Raw genomic sequence first — 22,270 nt, forward strand, 5'->3', positions numbered from 1 at the left:
GGTACTATTGTTTGGTTTTATTATTCATCAAACTTATTAAAAAGACTTGATATCCTCCTCATCACACACACACACACAAAAATTGTAACTATGCATGGCCATGGATGTTAGCTAGACTTACTGTGGGGATTATTTCACAATATATATATAAATATTGAGTCATTAGATTGGACACCTAAAACTAATATGATGTATGTCAATTATATCTCAGTAAAATAAATACACAAAAATACATACAAATACATAAAAAAAAGACTTGATAAAACTTTAAATCAGTGTCTTAAGGAAAGAAAACTTTTTAACATAGAGCATGCTTCAGTTTTAAACATTCATGCTGACAATTACATGTTCACAGAAATTTAAATGTACTCTACATTTTTTAACATTTTTGTTACAATCACACAGGAAGATTAATTTTAGATATAAAATATAATGGGCTTTTCTATAACAGCAAAAGGAAACAAAACTTTTACTGTGGTGTAATTATGGTTGTGTCCCTAAATTTTTAGGACACTTCTTAAGTATGGGAATATACTTAAGATTGACCTCTGTACTGGTATCCAGACACCCACTGTAGTATTTGCCTCTACTAAGTATACTCAGCACATTATTATATATTGAAGTCTAGTGTTTGTTTCTGGGTTGGTATTGTCACATTTGATCTTTCTATCATTGCGATGGTAATAAACATACCATATTAAATGTGAAGGTTTTTTGTTTTGTTTTTTGTTTTTATTATTTTTTTTTAATGTTTATTCAGTTTTGAGAGACAGAGAGCAAGCAGGGGAGGGGCAGAGAGAGAGAGACAGACACAGAATCTGAAGCAGGCTCCAGGCTCTGAGCCGTCAGCACAGAGCCTGATATGGGGCTCGAACCCACGAACCGTGAGATCATGACCTGAGCCGAAGTCAGACACCCAACTGACTGAGCCACCCAGGCGCCCCTGTTTTGTTTTTAAAGTAGGCTCCACCCAATGTGGGGCTTGAACTCATGACCCTGAAATTGAGAGTCAAGTGGCTCTACTTCCTGAGCCAGCCAGGTGCCCCTATTAAATGTTTTTAATCAGACTTCCTCACAGCCCCAAATCACCATTCTATTGTCTCAATCGACCTAAGGAGATTGAAAGGGATGAAATCCTCCATTCCTCTTATATGTCTGGTATAACTGAAATCATCCCATGTTTACTATGAGATCTGCCACACTTGTAAGGATTTCTCTGTTCGTCAACATCAGGATTCGCTGATTTGTTGTCTTCTGCGGTATTTCCTCTTCCATAAGGATCTTCCTCATAATGGTCTTAGAGACATTTTTATCTCCCAACTGTCGGATTTTGCATTTTGAATATGTTGATAAAAAGTCCTACCTACCTTGATGAGCTCAAGGACATGTTTTGCTGAGTAAAGTAACTTAGAGCTGGGCGTCTTGTTTAGTGGCAGAAGAAGTCTTCCATTTCAGGGCTTCTTCTGGAGCTTAGCAAAAGCACTGGCTTTCAGCATTGGGTTTTCTTACCTGTAGATGTCTGGACCACTGTTTGCAAGCACGTTGGCTCAGTCTGGAGACCTTTTGCTAATAAGTGCAGGTGCTGATGCTCCAAATGCAAATCAATAGAGGTTAGTGAGTCTTCAGACCACAGGAGTCTCTGACTGATGTGGGGATGGACTACTGCTCTGTGAGAGTCAACACCTTTAAACTATTGGGCTGACTAGAGCAGACACCCTCAGCACAGCAGTGAACCACAATGGCACAGGACACTTGTAAACATGACAGCTGCCAGAGTGACAGGCCCATGACTACCCTGAGCAAGACCATATTTATATCTCGTTTAAAGTGTGTCCTTTCTCTCAACAGCAAAAGCTTTCTCTAGTTTTTCATCCTTGACCTATGTCCTTTTCAAAATAGTAGAAGGTGGTACCTCATCTGAGAGGCTAAGACATCTGGAAGCTGATTAATCCACTTGTGAGTTTGGGCCTGGCTTTTAGAGGTTGATGAACGTAACTGACTGGATATTTCATGTCAGTAGTACTTTCGGCAATTACAAGATGTGTGCCTTACGAGGCTCACAACTTGTATCACAAGTTTTGCAAGAAAACTGGCTAAGGCTGATTTGTCTCTGCTTACTATTTGTTGAATTTATATCTTGTCCAGCACATTCATTTTTTGAAAAGTCATTACATGAAAAACTTTCCACCATTCCAATTAGCATTACTGTGTTGACCACCTTTGGAGTGAGAATAGCTGATTGTTTTTCAACTACACTATTGTACATGTTGGTCAAGTTTTGCATTTATTATGAAGTTAATTCTGCCCATGACATGTTGTTAATATTTTCTCATAGTGTGCATTAATATTTAAACTTTATTAAAAGTTTTTGCCATATAGAAGTTTTTAATTTTTATATAATGAAAATCCTTTTCTGTGTGACTGAGTTCCCTGACCTACTTAGGAAGGTCCCTCACACCCCAAGATTTTTTTTAATACTCCTTTTTTTTAACATAACACTTTAAAATATTTACTTCTGTTACAGTGTAATTTGTAAAAGGACATTATATATTTCTCAGCTCTGTAGTTTTCCTTGATTTAGATGGATTCAAAGTTTCCTAGGAGAGGAATTTCTTTAAAATGAAGATGATTTTATTTTTGCTTCGATAAGAGCCTGGTCCAATTCCTTTTTTCAAAAGTGCTTACTTACTTTGTTTACAGAGTATATGTTTATAAGAATGTTGAATAACTACCCAAGCACGGTCTCTGAATAGAAGTACTAATAAATCCTAAAATGGTGCACTACACTGACCGAGAACACAGTTTGATCCCTAAAGCCGTTTTCAATCTACTGCTCTGTGAAAACAGCAAACAAAAGGCCTCAGTGTTAGTAGAAAACCGAGTTCTTCAAAGCAGGTAAAAGTCCTGTTTAGTCCCTCCATAAAGTAGAGGAGAAAGGGTTTCCAGATTGTGACAAAGTTGCCCTTGTGTAACACAGAACAATTATAAAGCTTTACTTCTTAAGGGCCTAAATTATGAAAACAGTGGAACAGAACTGAAAATGAACAAGAAAGAAAGAAAGAAAGAAAGAAAGAAAGAAAGAAAGAAAGCAAGCAAGCAAGCAAGCTTTAGCTTTGACGCAAAGAATTACAGCAGTCCTTGACATAACCAAAGATTCTTAATTTTTAAAACGCTTCCTTCTAGCAGTGACTAACCTTTCATTATCTGTGACAACACATCAAGTGAGCAGCAGTACAAAGGATGCATGTGATTTCGAAATGCCACAACTGAGCCAACTGCAGTCGCCCGCGTGTGTAGTATGGAGGCGTGACCAAAAAAGACTATAGGAAGCATGGGGCTTTATCTGCCTCACAAGGTACTCTCCCAGTCTCCCCTAGCAGAAGTTTGCGAAGTTTCTCCCCGCTTGAAAGTGCCCCCGGCGACAAGTATCCACCTTGTCCGAGCCTAGGGCCGTGGCATTCAAGGTGTTGAGTCACCGGGTACAGCGGCCGTGCGACATAAATATTATTTGATGACGGAGATCGTAGTGGCGCAGGTGCCAAAGTAAACCGCTGACAAAGATGACTGTGGTTTGACTTATGGCAGAAGAAAGTAGGGTCGGGGCTAAGGCACGGTTCCAGCCCTAAAGGGATTGCATTTTAAGTTTGAGGCAACTTCAAAGCTCCCCATGTGACATCTGCGCACTCCTCGGCGGTTTTAACTATGACAACCAGGGCTTCCGGCGTGATTCCTTACAGTCGATCGAAATCTTCTCCCGCTCCCATTCCTTCCCCACCCCAGTCTTCGTCCACCCCTGAGTCCCTCCACTGCCCCTTCCCTCCCCCGCCCTAGAGATGCTACGACTCCAGCGCTTCGCCATTCATCAACCGGTTCACACCGGCAGCGGCCGCCGAGCGGTGACGTCCGCAAGGGGCGGGTCTCCGCCCCCGCTCGTCGGCGCTCGGCCTGGGGCCCCCGGCGGTGATTGGTGGCCGGGAGTTCACACGTCGTGCCGGCTATAAAAGAGAGGGTTTGTGACGCAAGGGCGCCTCGGCGCGCGTATTGGCTCCCTGTACTGCGGGCCGGCTGGGCTACGCGCTCTCCTCGGAGCCGCTCACTGCATGGTAGAGTCTGGTGCCCCCGCCGCCGCCTGCAAAGCCGCCGCCGCCCCGCGAAGACCACCGCTACCCCCTGCCCTGCAGCCGCCGCCACCGCCTGTGTCGCCGCCGCCTCGGGACCGGCTGTATGATTAGGCCACAATCTTCAATGAGTAAACATATTCCTGTGAGTATCCGTCGCACAGCCGCCTCTGGGGCCGGGGCTCCACGGCCGGCCCCCCCATCCCCACCGTCGCCTTTGTTCGGAGCCCGGCGTCCGCTCCCCACCGCCCCAGCACGCAGTTCCGGTGGGTCCCTGGCAGGAGCGGTCCGGACTACGGGCCTGTGGCCGGCCGGTGGGGCTGGCTGCGGGGAGGCGAACGCTGGGGTCCACGGGGCTGCGGAGTGGCGGTTGGCTGCCAGAGGCACCGGCTTCCTCATCCCCGCCGAGCCGGGGACGGTGGGGGCGGTGCGGCCGGGCCTGCGCGGCGGGCGGGGGCGGTTTCGGCCACCGCAGCAGGCCGGGCGGGGCGGCACAAAAGCCGCTTTGTGACCGCCGCCTCCGCCCTTGGCCCTCGGGTCTGGCGCGCCTGGCCGGGGCCCGGCGGGCTCCGCGGCGTCCCGAGTCCCCTTTGTTTGGCCGAAAGAGAGCGGCCCGCCTGGGAAGCGGGAGACGTGGCCCGGGGTGGGGCAAGGGCTGCGCGTGTCACTGCGGAGCCGGATACGGGGAGGGCGCGGCGGCGGGGTCGCCACCAGACCCGGGCCGGCGTGGAGTAGGCGGGGCAGCGGGCGAGGCTGATAACGGTCTCGACCGGGAGGTCTCCGGGCTCGCGGCCCGGAGCGGGACAGGAGCCTGGTGCCGCCACCCCTGTGCTCCGCGGCCCGACCGGCGCCTCAGACAAAATGGCCTCGGCGTCCGCGCCTGACTGAAGGCGCGGCGCGAACCCGTGATTGCGGCGCGGAGAGGGAGCGCCGCGGGCGGGCCCCGGCGCGCACGGCCGCGTGTGCTGAGCTGCGGCCAGCGGGGGCTTTCCCCGAGCTGCAGCCTTACGGGGACTAGTGCGAGGCTCTGCTAGGTGAGAACACCGACTCCCTGCCCCGCCCTGCTCCCTCAGTCTCCACCTGGTAATTCGAGCTGTTCCGGATTTAACGCCCCACTTCGGGCTCTGGATAATGGGAACAAGTCGAGTCTTGTCCTTTCTCTGGGACAAGTCGGTGGAGAAATGGTCTGGGTCTGAGCGCCTTGGAAACTGCCAGGACTACTGTTGCACTGAAGCGAAGGAGTCCACGGCCGGGCACCAGTATGCACTTTCCCTGCCAATCTTTGGGGCCCTGGATGGCGCCTTTTAATAGGGGACTATTTAGAACTGTTCCTGAAATCCTTGGTGTAATGTGTTGTTGCCTGCTTTTGGCTTGTGGCAACGGCAGGCAACCAGAGCCAGAATTCTGAGGTTTATCTTCTGTCGGTGGAAGCCTTCTGCCATTCCAAGAGTATTAAGTTGTTATTTGCACTGTAGTTGGAACCGTCGACCTGCTTGGGATCCAGATTCTGAGGCAATGCTTCCTGTTATTCTTTTTATATGAATTTTGTTTGATGGCAGTAAATCGGTTGAAAACCAAAAAGCTAGATCATTCCCATGCATTTCACATATGCTCTGTACCAGGTGCGTTACCTAAGATACAAGTAGATCTGAAACAAACTTTCCAACGAACTACTGGACAAAGTGGTCCTGCAGATTAATTGCTTTGACTGCAGTCTGACAGACCAACTTAAGCTTCTGCACAGAAACTGCTTTCTTCCCTCTGTGTATATTGTTGTGATTATATGCACTGCTAGGTGGAAGGGGAAAGACATTCCTTGGTATTTCTGAGCAGCCTATTGTGGATAGTTTCTCCTGTGGAAAGGAAATTGGTAATGAGGAAATGTCTTAGGCAGTAAGGAAAGGTGTTAGGTAGCTGTGGTGACTGCTATTTTGGTGAAGTTCCCCCCCAGCCACTGGATGGCTCCACTAAGTGAATTATTTCTGTTGCATTCTTTGCTCCCTGATGAAAGTTGCTTATATGAAGAGATGTGTCCAGACTCAGCTGTGACGAGAATTTTAGCTGTTAAATGTGGAAATCGTGATGTGAAATACTGTCTTACATATTTGCTTTTAGTTGACAAAAGAGTATCTGGAAATCAGAATACCGAACTACACGGGTCATTGCACTTAACACTTTACAAAGATTCTTAAATTCCTTGTATGTCATGGAAAAGCTGCCAGAATCACTTTTTTTTTTTTTTCAATTCTAAGGAAATAATATTTAGGATTTGAGGAAAACATATAATTGAAATTATTTTCCAGATTACTGCAGTCTGTGTTTGCTGTAGTAGAGCAAAGTCCTTAATGGTAGTCACTAATGTTTTAACCCAGCTAGCAAATAGGTGAAGGAATAACCTCTGAGGGCTCATTTAAACAAATTTGGAATAATGAAAGTCCTCTTTCTTCTGGGACAATCTTGTAAGAAATGACTCCTGAGGCTAGTTCCTTTGTTTTGACAAAAAATGAACTGGGTTTTTGACTTGATGTTTCAATGATTTGCCATATGTGAATTCTTCAAAATGTAGCAAAGTTATTCTGGAGCCTATAACTGGCATGGTGCAAAATGCTATTTAAAGTTGCAAAATGAAAATAGCAGATAGATTGAATTTAATTTTAAGCCTTTTAAATGTTTAAATTTAGGGGAATCTTTTATTCTTAAAAGAATACATTTTATTGGGTAATTTGCTTTTGGAAATACATATAAAGTGTTTGAGGCAGTGCCTGGTACTTGGTGCTTTTATTAACCTATGAATTTTCTTATTCCTGGCTTTACTCCTAAGCACACATGCAAACACAAGTCTTTTTTTTTAATAAATGTATATCCTTATGATACTTCATATAATAAGTTGATTGACTTTCAAAGACTCAGATAAGGAAAATCTGTTGAAAGGGAATTATTAGGTTGCTTAGAATCAAATGAGATAGTGTATCTGGAAGAATTTGAAAACTAGTTTCTGTTTTTCCTCTTAAGAACATACTGGTTGAGGGGAGCCGGGCTGGCTATGTCAGTTGAACATGTGACTCTTGATCCTTAGGATTGTAAGTTTGAGCCCCATGTTGGTTGCAGAGAGTACTTTAAAAATAAAGGTTTAAAAAAAAAAAAAAAAAATATATATATATATACACACACACACACACACACACAGGTTGAGTCTTTAGAGGAGTAAGTAAACTATGCAAGAACTAACAGCTTCCAAACTTTTCATGAAGTTTACAATATGTAAAAATATTTTATTAGTTGGAAAACTCTACATAGAAAGCTGTTCGTAGGTAGAGCTTATAACAGTGTAAAGCCAATAACTATTTAAAATGAATAATTAATTGAAAAATACATGTAAGTGATATTGACCAAAGGTAACAATGGTATATGAGGGTTTTCTGTTTTAGGGCAGTAATTTCAATTTAAAGTAATCTACTTGTGAATGCTTGTTTTATGGTTATTGCTTTAATCTGTAATCACTCTTACATTTTTGTATTTTCAGTAAAAGTTGAAGAGGTGGGTTGGGCCCATATTTGCAGATAGTTGTGCACTTAAATACTACAAAAGTGTGACATATTCCTTTGAATTAGAAAACAATTTTTTTCCCTCTCTCTTTTTTTCTTTTAAACAGCAGTTCTGTGGTGTTCTTGGTCACACATTTATGGAGTTTCTGAAGGGCAGTGGAGATTACTGCCAGGCACAGCACGACCTCTATGCAGACAAGTGAACTGTAGAAATTCATTACTACTCCACCAAGAAGCCCCCATAAGAGTGGTTAACCTGGACACAGAGTGTTGAATTGAAATCCACAGAGCATTTTACAAGAGTTCTGACCTGGATGGGGTAAACCTCAGTGCACTTCCTTTCTATTGCCTCAGTATTACTGGATTGAAGAATTGCTGCTTCTTGTTAGGAGGTTCATTTCATTTCCCATTACTCCCAACTTCATACTCAAAGCACTGAGAATTTCAAGTGGAGTATATCGAAGTAGACTCAGTTTCTTTGCATCATTTCTGTTTCAATTTTTAAAATTCTTTCATAACCTTATTGAGTGTTTTTAACAAAATTAACATGGCTCGAATGAACCGCCCAGCTCCTGTGGAAGTCACATACAAGAACATGAGATTTCTCATTACACACAATCCAACCAATGCGACCTTAAACAAATTTATAGAGGTAAGGTTTGATACTCTTATATTGATTATCAGTTTGGTGATACAGTTTTTATCTAACAAAATAGTAGTTTAGAAAATTTTTGTTTGGAGCGGGGCGCCTGGGTGACTCAATCAGTTAAGTGTCCGACTTCCACTTAGGTCATGATCTCACAATTTGTGAGTTCGAGGCCCCTGTCAGGCTCTGTGCTGACAGCTCAGAGCCTGGAACCTACTTCGGATTCTGTGCCTCCCTCTCTCTGTGCCCCTCCCCCACTTGCCCTCTCTCTCTCTCTCTCTCTCTCTCTCTCTCTTTTAAAAATAAATAAATGTTAAAAAGAAAGAAAATTTCTGTTGGTATAACTGCAGTTCAATTCCCAGAAATGAAATATCAGGTTTTTCCCTTTAGGTTATTTGTTACATCTAAAGAAGGACATGTACTTGAATTAGTTTGGATTTATAATAAGATAATTTAGTTGTTCATGCCTCACAGTTTGCTTATTTAAATTTCTGTGAGGGCGGTATAACAGTATGGTTTTCACAAGAAATTTATAGGAGGAAGGCTACCACGTAGACATTTTTTATGTATCTGCTTAGCCTAATGACTAATATCATAACCAAAGTTAGCTTATGTTTTGGACCCTATTTGATGCTTAGAAGCCAATTTTTAGCTACCAATTATAATTAGTAATAACGGATTATGAGTCTTATACCCTGTAGTTTTAAATGATATTGGTTTTTTTACACTGTAGTTTCGGGATTTTAGAGTCTTTGAATTTACTTCTAAGGTTCTAAATTACAGTATGTACTGCAAATGAGCAAAAGTTTAAGGAACTAATGTAATCATGTCAGGTCAGATTACTTACAGTCATGAGTGATTCCTTTGGGTTCTATTTTATTTATCTTTGTCCATGAATTGCTTCTAATCCTCTTTTGGTAGTACTTGATCTCCATCCAGCTTGTGTTACCATGACTATAAACAACTTCCATGTATGAAGGGCCATAGGATTTTTTTTAACGTCTCATTTGTTAAAAATATGTGATGTTTAGTATTTCCCCTTTTTTATGCTGCTCTGGTATTGTCACTTAAAACAAGATTTCACTTCCCAGAGTTTAGTCATGAAAGTGGATGGGTATGAAAAAATGATATATTGATTTATTTAACGTCCCTATTAAACATACCTAGGTTATATCAGTGATTCCATGAATGAATTTCTGTTAACTAGCAATACCTGTTGGACAGTTGGTGAGCAATAGTAACATTGTTGTAAAGACTTATTAAGTGTGTTTTATGTATGTTTTATCCAGGAACTTAAGAAGTATGGTGTTACCACAATAGTAAGAGTATGTGAAGCAACTTATGACACTACTCTTGTAGAGAAAGAAGGCATCCATGTTCTCGTAAGTATATAATAGTTCCTATGTGTTTATGATACTGTGCTACAAAAAAAATGACCGACTTCAAAATGCCTAATTTTTTTAAGTTATTACAAGAGAATGCATTATCTTAATTTCTAAGTAAAGGTGAAAGCTAAGTAAAGCTTTGAAGTAATGAGATCTTTATAAAGATTCAGCATTTATTTGCATTTCGTTGACAGTAGGGTTTCATAAAACACATGTTTAGACATATTAAAATGCTTCTGAAGACATTGGAGTGTTAGAAACTTAGAATTACTAGTTTGGTATTTTATTAAAAAATCTAAACTGTTTAAATATTCTTTTGACTTAGGATTGGCCTTTTGATGATGGTGCACCACCATCCAACCAGATTGTTGATGACTGGTTAAGTCTTGTAAAAATTAAGTTTCGTGAAGAACCTGGTTGTTGTATTGCTGTTCATTGTGTTGCAGGTCTTGGGAGGTAAGAGAATTTCTTAAATCCGTTTGATGGTATTGGTCTTAATTCTAGTAAAAACTTGATTTTGATTCCAGTAAAGACTCCGTTATCATTTTTTGAGTCATTTTGCTTTGTTACGTTACATATTAAAACTAAAAAGTAGGTGGGGGTGTCTGGGTGACTTAGTTGGTTAACCACCCAACGTCAGCTCAAGTTTGTGGGTTCAAGTCCCACATTGGGCTCTGTACTGACAGCTCGGAGCCTAGAGCCTGCTTCGGATTCTGTGTCTCCCTCTTTTCTCTGCCCCTCCCCTGCTCATGCTCTGTCCCTCTCTGTCTTAAATAAATAAACATTTTTTAAAAAATTTTTTTAAAAAGATAGATGAATGTAACTATAATGTATTCCAGTACATTATTCCAGTCTGGAACTAACAGACACTATAGTTGTAATTTACACTTGTCTCTGTGGGCACAATTATTTACAGAGTTAATCGTGTGTGCTAGGTTATATCAATGGTATTAGAGTCATGGTCCAAACTCATTGCGAAAAAGAACTATGAATCATTTCTAAGGTAATTTGCATTGCATATGGTGTGCTTTTGATAGAGTGCTTGATCCTGAATTCTGATTCAATGAGAACTCCTTACCCAGTAATACCAAAATATTCATGTCCAGATTTGTGCATCACTACCACTGCCCTCCATGCCCTCCACCAAAAAAAAAGTTCTATTCTAGTGGAGGGAAGTAAAATGAACACTGATGGCCCAGTGATTGGGGGGCAGGGGGGTTAAAGCAAACATTTGCAGAAGATCTTTAGGAGAGGAGTTCGTGACCTTTAAAAACAATTTTTTTTTTTTTTTAATGGAATATACTTTTCACTGCTTGGAATTCAGGAAAAAATTGTCTGCATTTATCAAGATTTACCCTCCTAAATTTTTTCAAAATTGCCCTCCAATAATATAAATCTTAATTTCTAGACTTATTTGCAACAGTTCAAGGTATATTTCATTTTTGGTTCCAGGTAAAAATCTGGGTTTGGTAGGAAAATGCTGATACTTTATTAATTTTTTAACATGAAGTCAAGATTTATTATAAGGTATTACATAGGAAGGGTAGTAAATTATAGTACTTTTGGATTGGGGAATGTTTGGAGTATTGAATTTCCTAGGATTTGATTTTTTTTTTTAAGTGATTTACCAAAATTCTTACCTTACCAGAGCTCCAGTGCTTGTTGCCCTAGCATTAATTGAAGGTGGAATGAAATATGAAGATGCAGTACAGTTCATAAGACAGTAAGTGTGTAATGAATTTTTTTTCATCATTGTTAGTGAGTTTAATTATATTACAATTTTTCCCCCACAGTCCACCTAACCATTAAGTTCATTTTTAAGACAGTATTAAAGCCAGGGAATAAAGATCTTACCTTTTGAATTTCATATAATTGTTCATATTACAGAGGTTCTAATCCAATAAATTTGTCTTTTCTTACACCTCATGTAAATGGATATATAAATTTTGACTGTTGTAACTAAACACCCAAGATTTTGAACTTTTTACTACCCTTTTTTCATTTACACATGTATGCCTATCCATATTTCTGCATTAAGTCACAGCGTACTAATCAAAAGATTAATTGCCACAGAGAGACAATAATTGCCTATAACATGGTAAATGGAAATACAGAGGGATTTTGCTTTAGTTGCTTCATCTTTTGTTTTTCTCCATCCAGAAAGCGGCGTGGAGCTTTTAACAGCAAGCAACTTTTGTATTTGGAGAAATATCGTCCTAAAATGCGGCTGCGCTTCAAAGACTCCAATGGTCATAGAAACAACTGTTGCATTCAATAAAATGGGGTGCCTGATGTCATTGCCTTGGAAGTGGAACTTGAAACAGGACCTAATTTGTCATACATAGTAGCCAACATGTTGGCTTAGTGAATAAGTCTAATGAAGCTTCCATAGGAGTATTGGAAAGCAGTTTTATCAGGCCACAAGTTTGATGGAATTGCAACCTCTATGCTTGGGTTACGATCAACCTGTTTTGGACACTTAGCAAAAGATTCTTGCTGTTCAACATTTAAAATGTGCTTATCACTTGTACCAATTGACCTTTCCTGAAATCATGCAGTATTGAGTTATGTCGTTAAATCTATTCCCATGCCAGAATCTTATCAATATATATGAAATTTAGAAAGATTAGGTGCCAAAATACCCAGCACAATACTTGTATATTTTTAGTGTTATACAGAACTAAAATCCCAGGAACTATGAACACTCTGGACCTTATGTGGTTTATTCCTTCAGTCATTTCAAACATAGAAATTAGGGCCTATATGGTTATTTGCCTGCTCACTTTATGTTTACATCTCCCACATTTGTACCAGTATACATCAGGTTTGCTCAACCTTTTTTTTTTTTGGATTTTTACCAAGTCTTAACAATGATTGTTTCATGTCTTTCTACAAATTTTATTTTGTGCTGTTAAGGAAAACCTCCATTTTGAAAATCTACATTGTACAGAAGCACATGTCTTTAATGTCTCCAGACAAAAAAAGCCTTACAGTTAATTTTAATGTTTGCACTTTGGGGTGCAACTTACAGGGAGGGCCTGAAAAAAAGAATGGGAGGGGGCTATTAAGTATTTTTAGTAAAATGTTGCCTTTGTCTTGTGCAGAACATGTAGAATATGCTCTTTAATTTAGTAAATATTTTTTTAAAAGGTAGAGATGCTTTGTTATTGTAGCTAAAACAATTCTTAATCATAAAATTTCTGAAATTCTTGTATTTTTTTTCTTATCTGAAGTTGTTTACCAACTTATTTTTGTTTGAAGTGTGATTTTTTTTTTCCTTCTCTTCCCAACCTCTCTTGCAAAAAAAAAAAAAAAAAGTGGGTTTCTGCTAATGAATTGAGCAGACATCTAATATTTTATATGCCTTTTGAGCTGTGTAACTTAATATTTGGATACTTGATAATTTGTTTTATTATGTAATTGATAAAATGGTGATGTGTATTAATGTTAGTTCAACCATATATTTATACTGTCTGGGAATGTGTGGTTATAGTTCTGTGGGAGAAATAATTTGTCAGTGTTCACCAGCTTGTAAAAATCTAGTGCGAGAGCTTAAACATCTAAATAAATAATGAAATGCATTTATCATCATTGAAATTGTTTGGCTTAAAGTTAACTTATTTTGTAGAAAATGATATAAATGAAGTATGCTTCACTTAGTGCCATTTGAAGTATGTCCTCTTTTTTTTTTCCTTTAACAAATGAAGGATTAAATGAAGTTGACATTTATAAGCTCTTTATAGATACAATTTGTTAAGGTCGTGAGAACTGCTTAATATTAAAAAATACTTTCCATTATAGACTTTCTTTTTTACAGGCTTAGTACACTGCCAACCAGTGTGCTATCCTGAATTAAACTAGAGGAAGGCCTTAATTTGAAGCTCAGTTCCAACAATTAATAACTGGTTTTGAGCAACTTCTGAGCCGGTTTATCATTTACAAATAATAGATCCCTTTGTAGGTTTTGATATTTGAACATGAGTATCTGGCACATGAGGGATTAATAAATGTTAAATTTCTTTCAATAATCTAAAATGCTTCTTTTGTATAGCTCATGTTAATCTAAAAAAGGACAGATGTCCTTATCTGAACTTTTTTTTTAAATAGTTACAACTGAGTAAGATTCAAAAAGGTACTCCACATTGTGTTTTAAAGATTTTGCTTCCATCTCTTCATGCCAGTTCAGCACCATTCTTGAAACTTAGAGCCAAGGCAAAAGGAATGAGGGCGTCTCTGGGGACCCTTAGTTCTTTATATCTTTGATCTTTTGTAATTGGGGCTAGTTATTTAGCCTGGCTTTTTTGGTTGGTTTGTTCTTTTTTAAATACAGTCTACCCTTCAAGATAATTTTGTGTAATTGATAACTAAATGATGATTGCTTTCTCACATAGCCCATAAAACAGCGTTTGTTTATTGAGACGAGGTGGCATCATGGTTAATGAAACATCTTGAGTTTGAAACATTGTTGGTTTGTAGTATTGGATTGTATATATATATGGTGCTTAAAATCAATTTATAAACCTCATCTGTAAGTATACAAATGATGAAATTTGCTTTTTACCCAAATACTTTGTGTCTTGTAAATATGACTAATTATAGGAATACCCACAATACATTCTGGAAGATTCCTTCTATCTAATAAATAAAATAGAAATAATGAGGTCTTGAATATAAAAAGTCTTCAGATGGTGTTCAAGAATTGGGTTACTTGGTTTTGGATAACAATTTCCCTCAATAGGATGATGTAAATCATAACATTGACTAGGCCTGTCTAGGAACCATAATGCTGAGGAGTAATATGATTACTGAATCATAGGAGACCGTGCAATCTTCTAGTTGAAAGCAAAACCTAGAAAATGAGCTTGGTCATTTTGCAGTATACTGTAACCTTCATTTGTTATTGCTCCTAATGCCCCCCTTTTTCTAGAACAGTGCACTTATTCCCACGCCTTCACACAGCTCTGTGCCTAGAAGTATCCAGCCCAGGCATGTGATTACATTTGGTCACATCCCCTCTTTAGCCAGAGCACTTCAAAATGATATTGTGGTCCCCCAACTAGGCTTCAGAACCTTTATCTCTGGGATTTGTTTTTAAATGTCATTCTATTTATCTGACAAATACCTACTGTTTCTAGGCATTTGAGAGTACAGCAGAGAACATAAAAGATGGTATCACCAGATTTTGGTCTGCAGTGAATATCCCAGCCCTTTCCATAGTTAAGAACACTTTCTATTAGAATTTAAGACAATGGAATTTCAAAGGGAAGTAGCAGAATAAGTAATTTCTTTCTACGTTTTCTAATTCTTTTAAAAGAACTTCATTTTAAAAGTATGTTTTAAAAAGAATGCATGAAGGTAGGATATGCTATACATGTTTATACTGTATATTCCCTGACTTTCTTGAGAGTGTGTGTGTGTGTGTGTGTGTGTGTGTGTGTGATAATACCTGAATTGGAAATTAAAGACTGGTTTAAAAATGTCCAACACAATGTTTCTGCATTATGTTTGGTGTAACTAGCCTAAACAGAATCTTGGAAAGAAAAGGAAAATAAATGTTTGCCTTCAATGAATTAAGCCAGTTATGTGCATTAAGTTATGAATGGAAGGATTAACAGTAACTCTACAATTAGATCTATATTGCCAGACTAACCGATTAATATAGCTGTTATAATAACTACCTTTTATTAAAGATCTTACTGTCAGGTAATTTTCATAATTCAATTATTTTAAAATCCTGTTTTCCCAATATTATACATAAGGGATATAAGCCTCCAGTTAGGTAACTGATAAATAGAATGCAGAGATTCAAACGTGACTGTACAACACCACACAGCTATGGCTACGTATGCCTGACTACAAAAGGTTTTATGAGTTCTTCAACTGCCTATGGAACTCATTTTCCTTAACAAAGTGTTCTCTGTGAAAGCCATGTGATTTTTGTAAAGTTCTTCATTTAGATTGAATGTTTTACTTTTTTTGCACTTTTTTTGAAGTAAGTCAAGATAGGCTAAAATAATGCTGCAGAAACAACCCTGAAAATAATTTAGATTTATTCCTTGAACTTCATATGCATCACAGGGACCCAAACTGATAGAGCATCTTCTCTCTAGAACAATGCTAGTGGTGACAAAAGGGCTTTGATAATTAAATTCTTGACTAAGAAATCCTACATAACACTTCTATCAAATTCACTGCACAGAACTGGTCACATAGCCACCCAGCAACCAAATGTAATTCTATTGTGCTGAAAAGGCAGAAATACACAGCAGCAACCACTACCTCTCAAAGTTTAAAAAGTAGAAAAAATTAAGCCCAGTGCCCAATGAGGGGCTTTAGTCAACGTCCTTGAGATCAAGATTCTCATGCTCTACAGGCTGAGCCAGCCAGGCTCCCCTAAAGAGTATATCCACAGTACTGTCTCACATAGCTGAAATATCAAGCATAGGAGATAAAGTTCCAAGCAACCAAAATAGATGTCAGGAAGTTTAGGCATTAAAGTGTGTGCTCATTGAATCAAAGGTGCTTAAATAAAGCCTATTTAATCTTACTATCAAGTAACTAGCCAGCATTGATAATTTGGCTTCCTGCCAGACTAGATATAATAGATAAGATGCAGAGCATGGGGAGAGAAGCACACGGATAAAATCTACTTGTCAAGCTGATGTTGACAGACTTGGACTGTAAAAACTAAGCTGAATTCAGGGCGCCTGGGTGGCTCAGTCGGTTGGGCATCCGACTTTAGCTCAGGTCATGATCTCAGAGTCCGTGGGTTCGAGCCCCGCTTCAGGCTCTGCTGACAGCTCAGAGCCTGGAGCCTGCTTCGGATTCTGTGTCTCCCTCTCTGCCCCTCCCCTGCTCATGCTCTGTCTCAAAAAAAATAAAAAAAATTAAATAAAAAAAAAAAACTAAGCTGAATTCAAAGAGTAGCCATTTAGGACACATCAGTGCTACAGAACACAGAACAAGTACATGTATTTATAATTACCCTTAATCATCAAAACTACGAACCATTACATTTGGCTTTGTATATTTCAAGGCCAGAAATTTCATAGTCCAGATGAGTTGGCCAAGATGGCAGAGTAGCATGGAAGTTCTCTGTTTCTCTAGTCCCTGAAATACAGCTAGATCAACCCCAAACCATTTTTGCACACCTAGAAAATTGATCTGAGGGTTAACATAACAATCTGCATAACGAGCCACAGAATTCAGCAGGTACAGGGCATGGAGAGGTGAACTGGAGGTGAGAGAAACCACGGAGAGTAGGGAGCTGTTTTGGTGGAGAGAGGACAGAGAATGGAGAGAGTACAGGAAAGGCACCTCCCCCCCCCCCCCCCCCCCCCCCCGTAAAAGTAGCTGAGAGAGAAAGAATGGAAACACCCACAAGTGACTGAACAAGAAGGGGAGAAAGGAGAGGGTTTCATTACCACTAGGACTCTATATACAGGGGAAACCAGACTCGCAAATTCCACAGCTCAGTATCTAGTGGTGCTCTGATGGGAAGGTCAAATCCCCAGGAACAGGCAGTGAGGTCCAAGGTGTTTGTGGGCCACACAGGGAGAAGCTGTTCCCCTGCTAGGAGGTCATTTGGTAGAGGCTGTATAACCTCCCTACAGGCAAAGCCTCAGCAGACCCTGGAGAAAAGCCACAATTGCTGGTATTGGAACAAAGACACCAGCCTGCTCTGAAACCTGGCACTGGTTGTGTGTTGTCATTTACCATAATTTCTGAACCGCTGCCGCTACATGATCACATGAACTCTTTCTGGGGCAAGCTGGCACCTGGCCACAATCTCTAAGCCTCTGTAGCAGTGTGATCGCAGGAACGTTCCTGGGGGCAAGCTGGCACCAGGCCATTGCTCAGCGAGATTCTCCCCCAGAGGGTCAGAGCAGATCTAAGCTGCAGGGACCTCAGAAGTGAGGGGTTTGGAAACAGCCCCATCTGAGATAAAATTTTGGAAGGAGGTGCTGCCTGGCAGGCTGAAGGCTTGGACACAGACAATGTAGAAGCAGGAAGTGGATGGAAGCTGGAGACAAAGGAGGGGTGCTTGATTGCCCGGGCGTGAGAGCACAGAGTTCTGGAGCTAGAGACTGGGAAGGCAAGTGATGCCATTTTCACCTCTCCTGTGCATACGCATACACACCACCAACACCACACTGATTCACCCCAGTAAGCTAAGTAGCACCACCTAGTGTGGGACGGAGCCATTACACCAAGCCCCATCCAACTGTGCTAACCACGCCCTAGAGACCACCACAAGTCTCTGCCTGCTTAGTGTACAGACTATAAAGTGCTTCATAGTGTGATTTCTAGGGGAAACTGGATGTAATTTCATTCTGTTCACTGGTCCATCTATTCAGGGTTTTTTTTGTTTGTTTTCTTGCATACAGAAAGAGAAAAAAATTATTTTTATTTTCCATTTTATCAAAAAGTTTTAATCTTTTTACTACATTTTTTATTTTTTTGTAAATTTTTAAATTCTATTTTACTCTCTTCATTTCATTTTATTCTATTTTATTGTATACATTTTTTTAAATTTTTAAATGTTTTCTTACTTTTCTTTTCTATTCTTTCCCTTTTTTCTTTATTCCATCAAGCTTCTTTCAACAACCAGACCACAACACACCTAGGATCTAGCTTCCTTTATTTGATTTTTTGTGTTTTTTTTATTTTTTTAATTATAGCTTTTTATCTTATTAATTCTTTTTTTTAATTTCTTTTAACATTTATTTATTTTTGAGAGACAGAGATAGAGCGTGAGCGGAGGAGGGGCAGAGAGAGAGGAAGACACAGAATCTGAAGCAGGCTCCAGGCTCTGAGCTGTCAGCACAGAGCCCCATGTGGGGCTTGAACTCACAAACTGTGAGATCATGAACTGAGCTGAAGTCAGTTACTTAACCAACTGAGCCATCAAGGCACCGCAATCTTATTAGTTCTTTTATTTCCTCCAAAACCACAAAATGAAGGAATTGACTCCAAAAGAAAGAACAGGAAGAAATGACAACCAGGGACTTAATCAACACAGATATAAGCAAGATGTCTGAACTAGAATTTAGAATCCCAATAATAAGAATACTAGCTGGAGTTGAAAAAAGCATAGAATTCCTTTCTGTGGAGATTAAAGAAGTGAAATCTAGTCAGGATGAAATAAAAAATGCTATACCTGAGATGCAATATCAAATGAATGCCACAGTGGCAAGGATGGATGAAACAGAGCAGCGAATCAGTGATATAGAACACAAAATTATGGAGAATAATGAAGCAAAAAAAAAAAAAAACAAGGGAAACTAAGGCAAAAGAGCACAACATAAGAATTTGAGAGCTCAATGGCTCATTAAAAAGGAATAACATCTGAAATATAGGAGTCCCAGAAGATAAAGAGAGAGAGAAAAGGGTAGAAGGCTTATGTGAGCAAATCATAGCAGAAAACTTTCCTAACCTGTGGGAAAGACAGACATAAAAATCCAAGAAACACAGAGAACTCCCATTAGATTCAACAAAAACCGACCATCAACAAAGCATATCATAGTCAAATTCACAAAATACACAAAGAAATAATTATGAAAGCAGTAAGGGAAAAAAAGTTCCATAACTTATAAGGGAAGACAGATCAGGTTCACAGCAGACCTATCCACAGAAATTTGGCAGGCCAGAAAGAAGTGGCAGGCTATATTCAATGTGCTGAATTGGAAAAATATGCCAAGCCAAGAATTCTTTATCCAGCAAGGCTATCATTGATAATACAAGAAGAGATAGTTTCCCAGACAAATAAAAACTAAAGGAGTTCATGACCACTAAACCAGTCCTGCAAGAAATTTTAAGGGGGACTCTCTGAGGGGAGAAAAGATGAAAGAAAACAAAAAAAGACCAAAAGTAACAAAGACTAGAAAGGACCAGAGAACACCAGCAGAAACTCCAACTCTATAGGCAACACAATGGCAATAAATCCATAACTTTCAGTACTCACTCTAAATGTCAATAGACTAAATTCTCCAATCAAAAGACATAGGGTAACAGAATGGATAGGAAAACAAGATCTGTCTATATGCTGTTTACAAGAGACCCATTATAGACCTAAAGACACCTTCAGATGGAAAGTAAAGGGATGGAGAACCATCCCTTTATTCCATTAGATGGAGTACTCTCCATTAGATGGAGAATCATCTAATGTTGCTAATGGTTACAAACAAAACCTGCAATAGCCATACTTATATCAGGCAAGCTAAATTTTGAAATAAAGACTGTAACAAGAGATGAAGAAGGGCATATCATAATTAAGGGGTCTATCCACTAAGATCTAACAATTGTAAACATTTATGCCCCCAATGTGATGAACCCAAATATATAAACCAGTCAATCACAAACATAAGGAAACTCATTGATAATAATACCATAACAGTAGGATAGTTTAAAACCCACTTACAGAAATGGACAGATTATTTAAACAGAAAATCAACAAGGAAACAATGGCTTTGAATGATACACTGGACCAGATGGACTTAACAGATATATTTAGAACATTTCATCCTAAAGCAGTGGAATACACATTCTTCTCGAGTGCATATGGACCATTCTCCAGAATAGATTACATATTGGGACACAAATCACCCCTCAACAAGTACAAAAAGCTCGAGATCATATTGTGCGTATTTTCAGACCACAATACTATGAAACTTGAAATCAACCACAAGAAAAAATTTGGAAAGACAATGAATACTTGGACATTAAAGAACATCCTACTAAAGAATGAATGGGTTAACCAAGAAGTTAAAGAGGAAACTAAAAAGTACATGGAAGCCAATGAAAATGATAACATGACAGCCCCAAACCTCTGGTATGCAGCAAAGGTGCTCATAAAAGGGTAGTATATAGCAATCCTAAAGAAGGAAGAAAGGTCTCAGATACACAATGTAACCTTACACCTTAAAGATCTGGAAAAAGAACAGCAAATGAAACCCACACCAGCAGAAGACAGGAAATAATAAAGATTAGAGCCGAAATCAATGCTATTGAAATAAAAAAACAAACAGTAGAGCAGATCAATGAAACCAGGAGATGGTTCTTTGAAAGAATTAACAAAATTGATAAACCCCTGGCCAGTTTGATCAAAAAGAAAAAGGAAAGGACCCAAATAAATAAAATCAAGAATGAAAGAGGAGAGATCACAACCAACACTGCAGAAATACAAACAATAACAAGAGAATATTATAAGCAGTTTTACACCAATAAAATGGGCAATCTGGAAGAAATGGATAAATTCCTAGAAATATATACACTACCAAAACTTACACAGGAAGAAACAGAAAATTTGAACAGACCCATAACCAGTAAAGAAATCAAGTTAGTAATCAAAAATCTGCCAAAAAACAAGAGTCCAGGGCCAGATGGCTTTACAGGGGAATTTTACCAAACATTTAAAGGAGAGTTAACACCTATTCTCTTGAAGCTGTTCCAAAAATTGAAATAGAAGGAAAACTTCCAAACTCATTTTATGAGGCCAGCATTACCTCCATACCAAAACCAGACAAAGACCCCACTAAAAAGGAGAACTATAGACCAATTTCACTGATGAACATGTATGCAAAAATTCTCAACAAGATACTAGCCAACCGGTTCCAACAATACATTAAAAGGATTATTCACCACGACCAAGTGGGATTTATACCTGGGATGCAGGGCTGGTTCAATATCTGCAAATCAATCAATGTGTGCATCACATCAATAAAAGAAGGGACAAGAACCACGATTCTCTCAACAGATGCAGAAAAAGAATTTGACAAAATATAGCATCCTTTTTTGATAAAAACCCTCAAGAAAGTAGGGATAGAAGGATCATACCTCAAGATCATAAAAGCCATATACAAAAGACCCAATGCTAATATCATCCTCAATGGGGAAAAATTGAGAGCTTTCCCCCAAAGGTCAGGAACACGACAAGGATGTCCACTCTCACCACTATTATTCATATTGTATTGGAAGTCCTAGCCTCAGCAATCACAAAGAAATAAAAGGCAACCAAATAGGCAAAGAGGAAGTTAAACTTTCACTCTTCGAAGACAACATGATACTCTGTATGGAAAACCCAAAACAGAAATCGGTTGCATTTCAATACACCAATAATGAAGGAGCAGAAAGAGAAATCAAGGAATCAATCCCATTTACAGTTGCACCAAAACTATAAAATAAACCTAACCAAAGAGATGAAAATTCTATACACTGAAAACTATGGAAAGCTTATGAAAGAAATTGAAGAAGACACAAAACAATGGAAAAATATTCTATGCTCATGGATTAGAAGAACAAATAATGTTAAAATGTCGATACTACCCAAAGCAATCTACATTTTCAATCCAATCCTTATCAAAATAACACTAGCATTCTTCACAGAGGCAGAACAAGCAATCCTAAAATTTGTATGGAACCAGAAAAGACCCTTAATAACCAAAGCAATCCTGAAAAAGAAAACAGAAGCTGGAGGCATCACAATTCCGAACTCCAAGATATATTACAAAGCTGTAATCATCAAGACAGTATGGTACTGACACAAAAACAGACACTTAGATCAATGGAACAGAATAG

At 39.2% G+C, this 22,270-nt stretch overlaps 1 protein-coding gene across 4 annotated transcripts; it reads left to right on the top strand.

Moving 5' to 3' along the window:
• Positions 1-4,011: 4,011 nt before the first annotated feature.
• On the top strand, positions 4,012-13,275 carry PTP4A1 (protein tyrosine phosphatase 4A1). 4 transcript variants are annotated; one of them, XM_043591722.1, is made up of 6 exons: positions 4,012-4,263; positions 7,771-8,315; positions 9,599-9,691; positions 10,020-10,150; positions 11,343-11,417; positions 11,859-13,275. In XM_043591722.1, the coding sequence occupies exons 2-6, from the start codon at positions 8,211-8,213 to the stop codon at positions 12,037-12,039; spliced, it is 585 nt and encodes a 194-aa protein (XP_043447657.1). In that variant the 5' UTR covers positions 4,012-4,263; positions 7,771-8,210; the 3' UTR covers positions 12,040-13,275. The 4 variants fall into 4 exon arrangements, with proteins under 4 accessions (XP_043447657.1, XP_043447654.1, XP_043447655.1 ...); XM_043591719.1 differs by having other exon boundaries at positions 4,014-4,263; positions 11,855-13,275; XM_043591720.1 differs by having other exon boundaries at positions 4,014-4,263; positions 7,774-8,315; positions 11,855-13,275.
• Positions 13,276-22,270: the final 8,995 nt, after the last annotated feature.

The sequence above is a fragment of the Prionailurus bengalensis genome, chromosome B2 (genome assembly GCF_016509475.1).
Source record: "Prionailurus bengalensis isolate Pbe53 chromosome B2, Fcat_Pben_1.1_paternal_pri, whole genome shotgun sequence".
In the NCBI taxonomy this organism is placed as follows: Eukaryota; Metazoa; Chordata; class Mammalia; order Carnivora; family Felidae; genus Prionailurus; species Prionailurus bengalensis.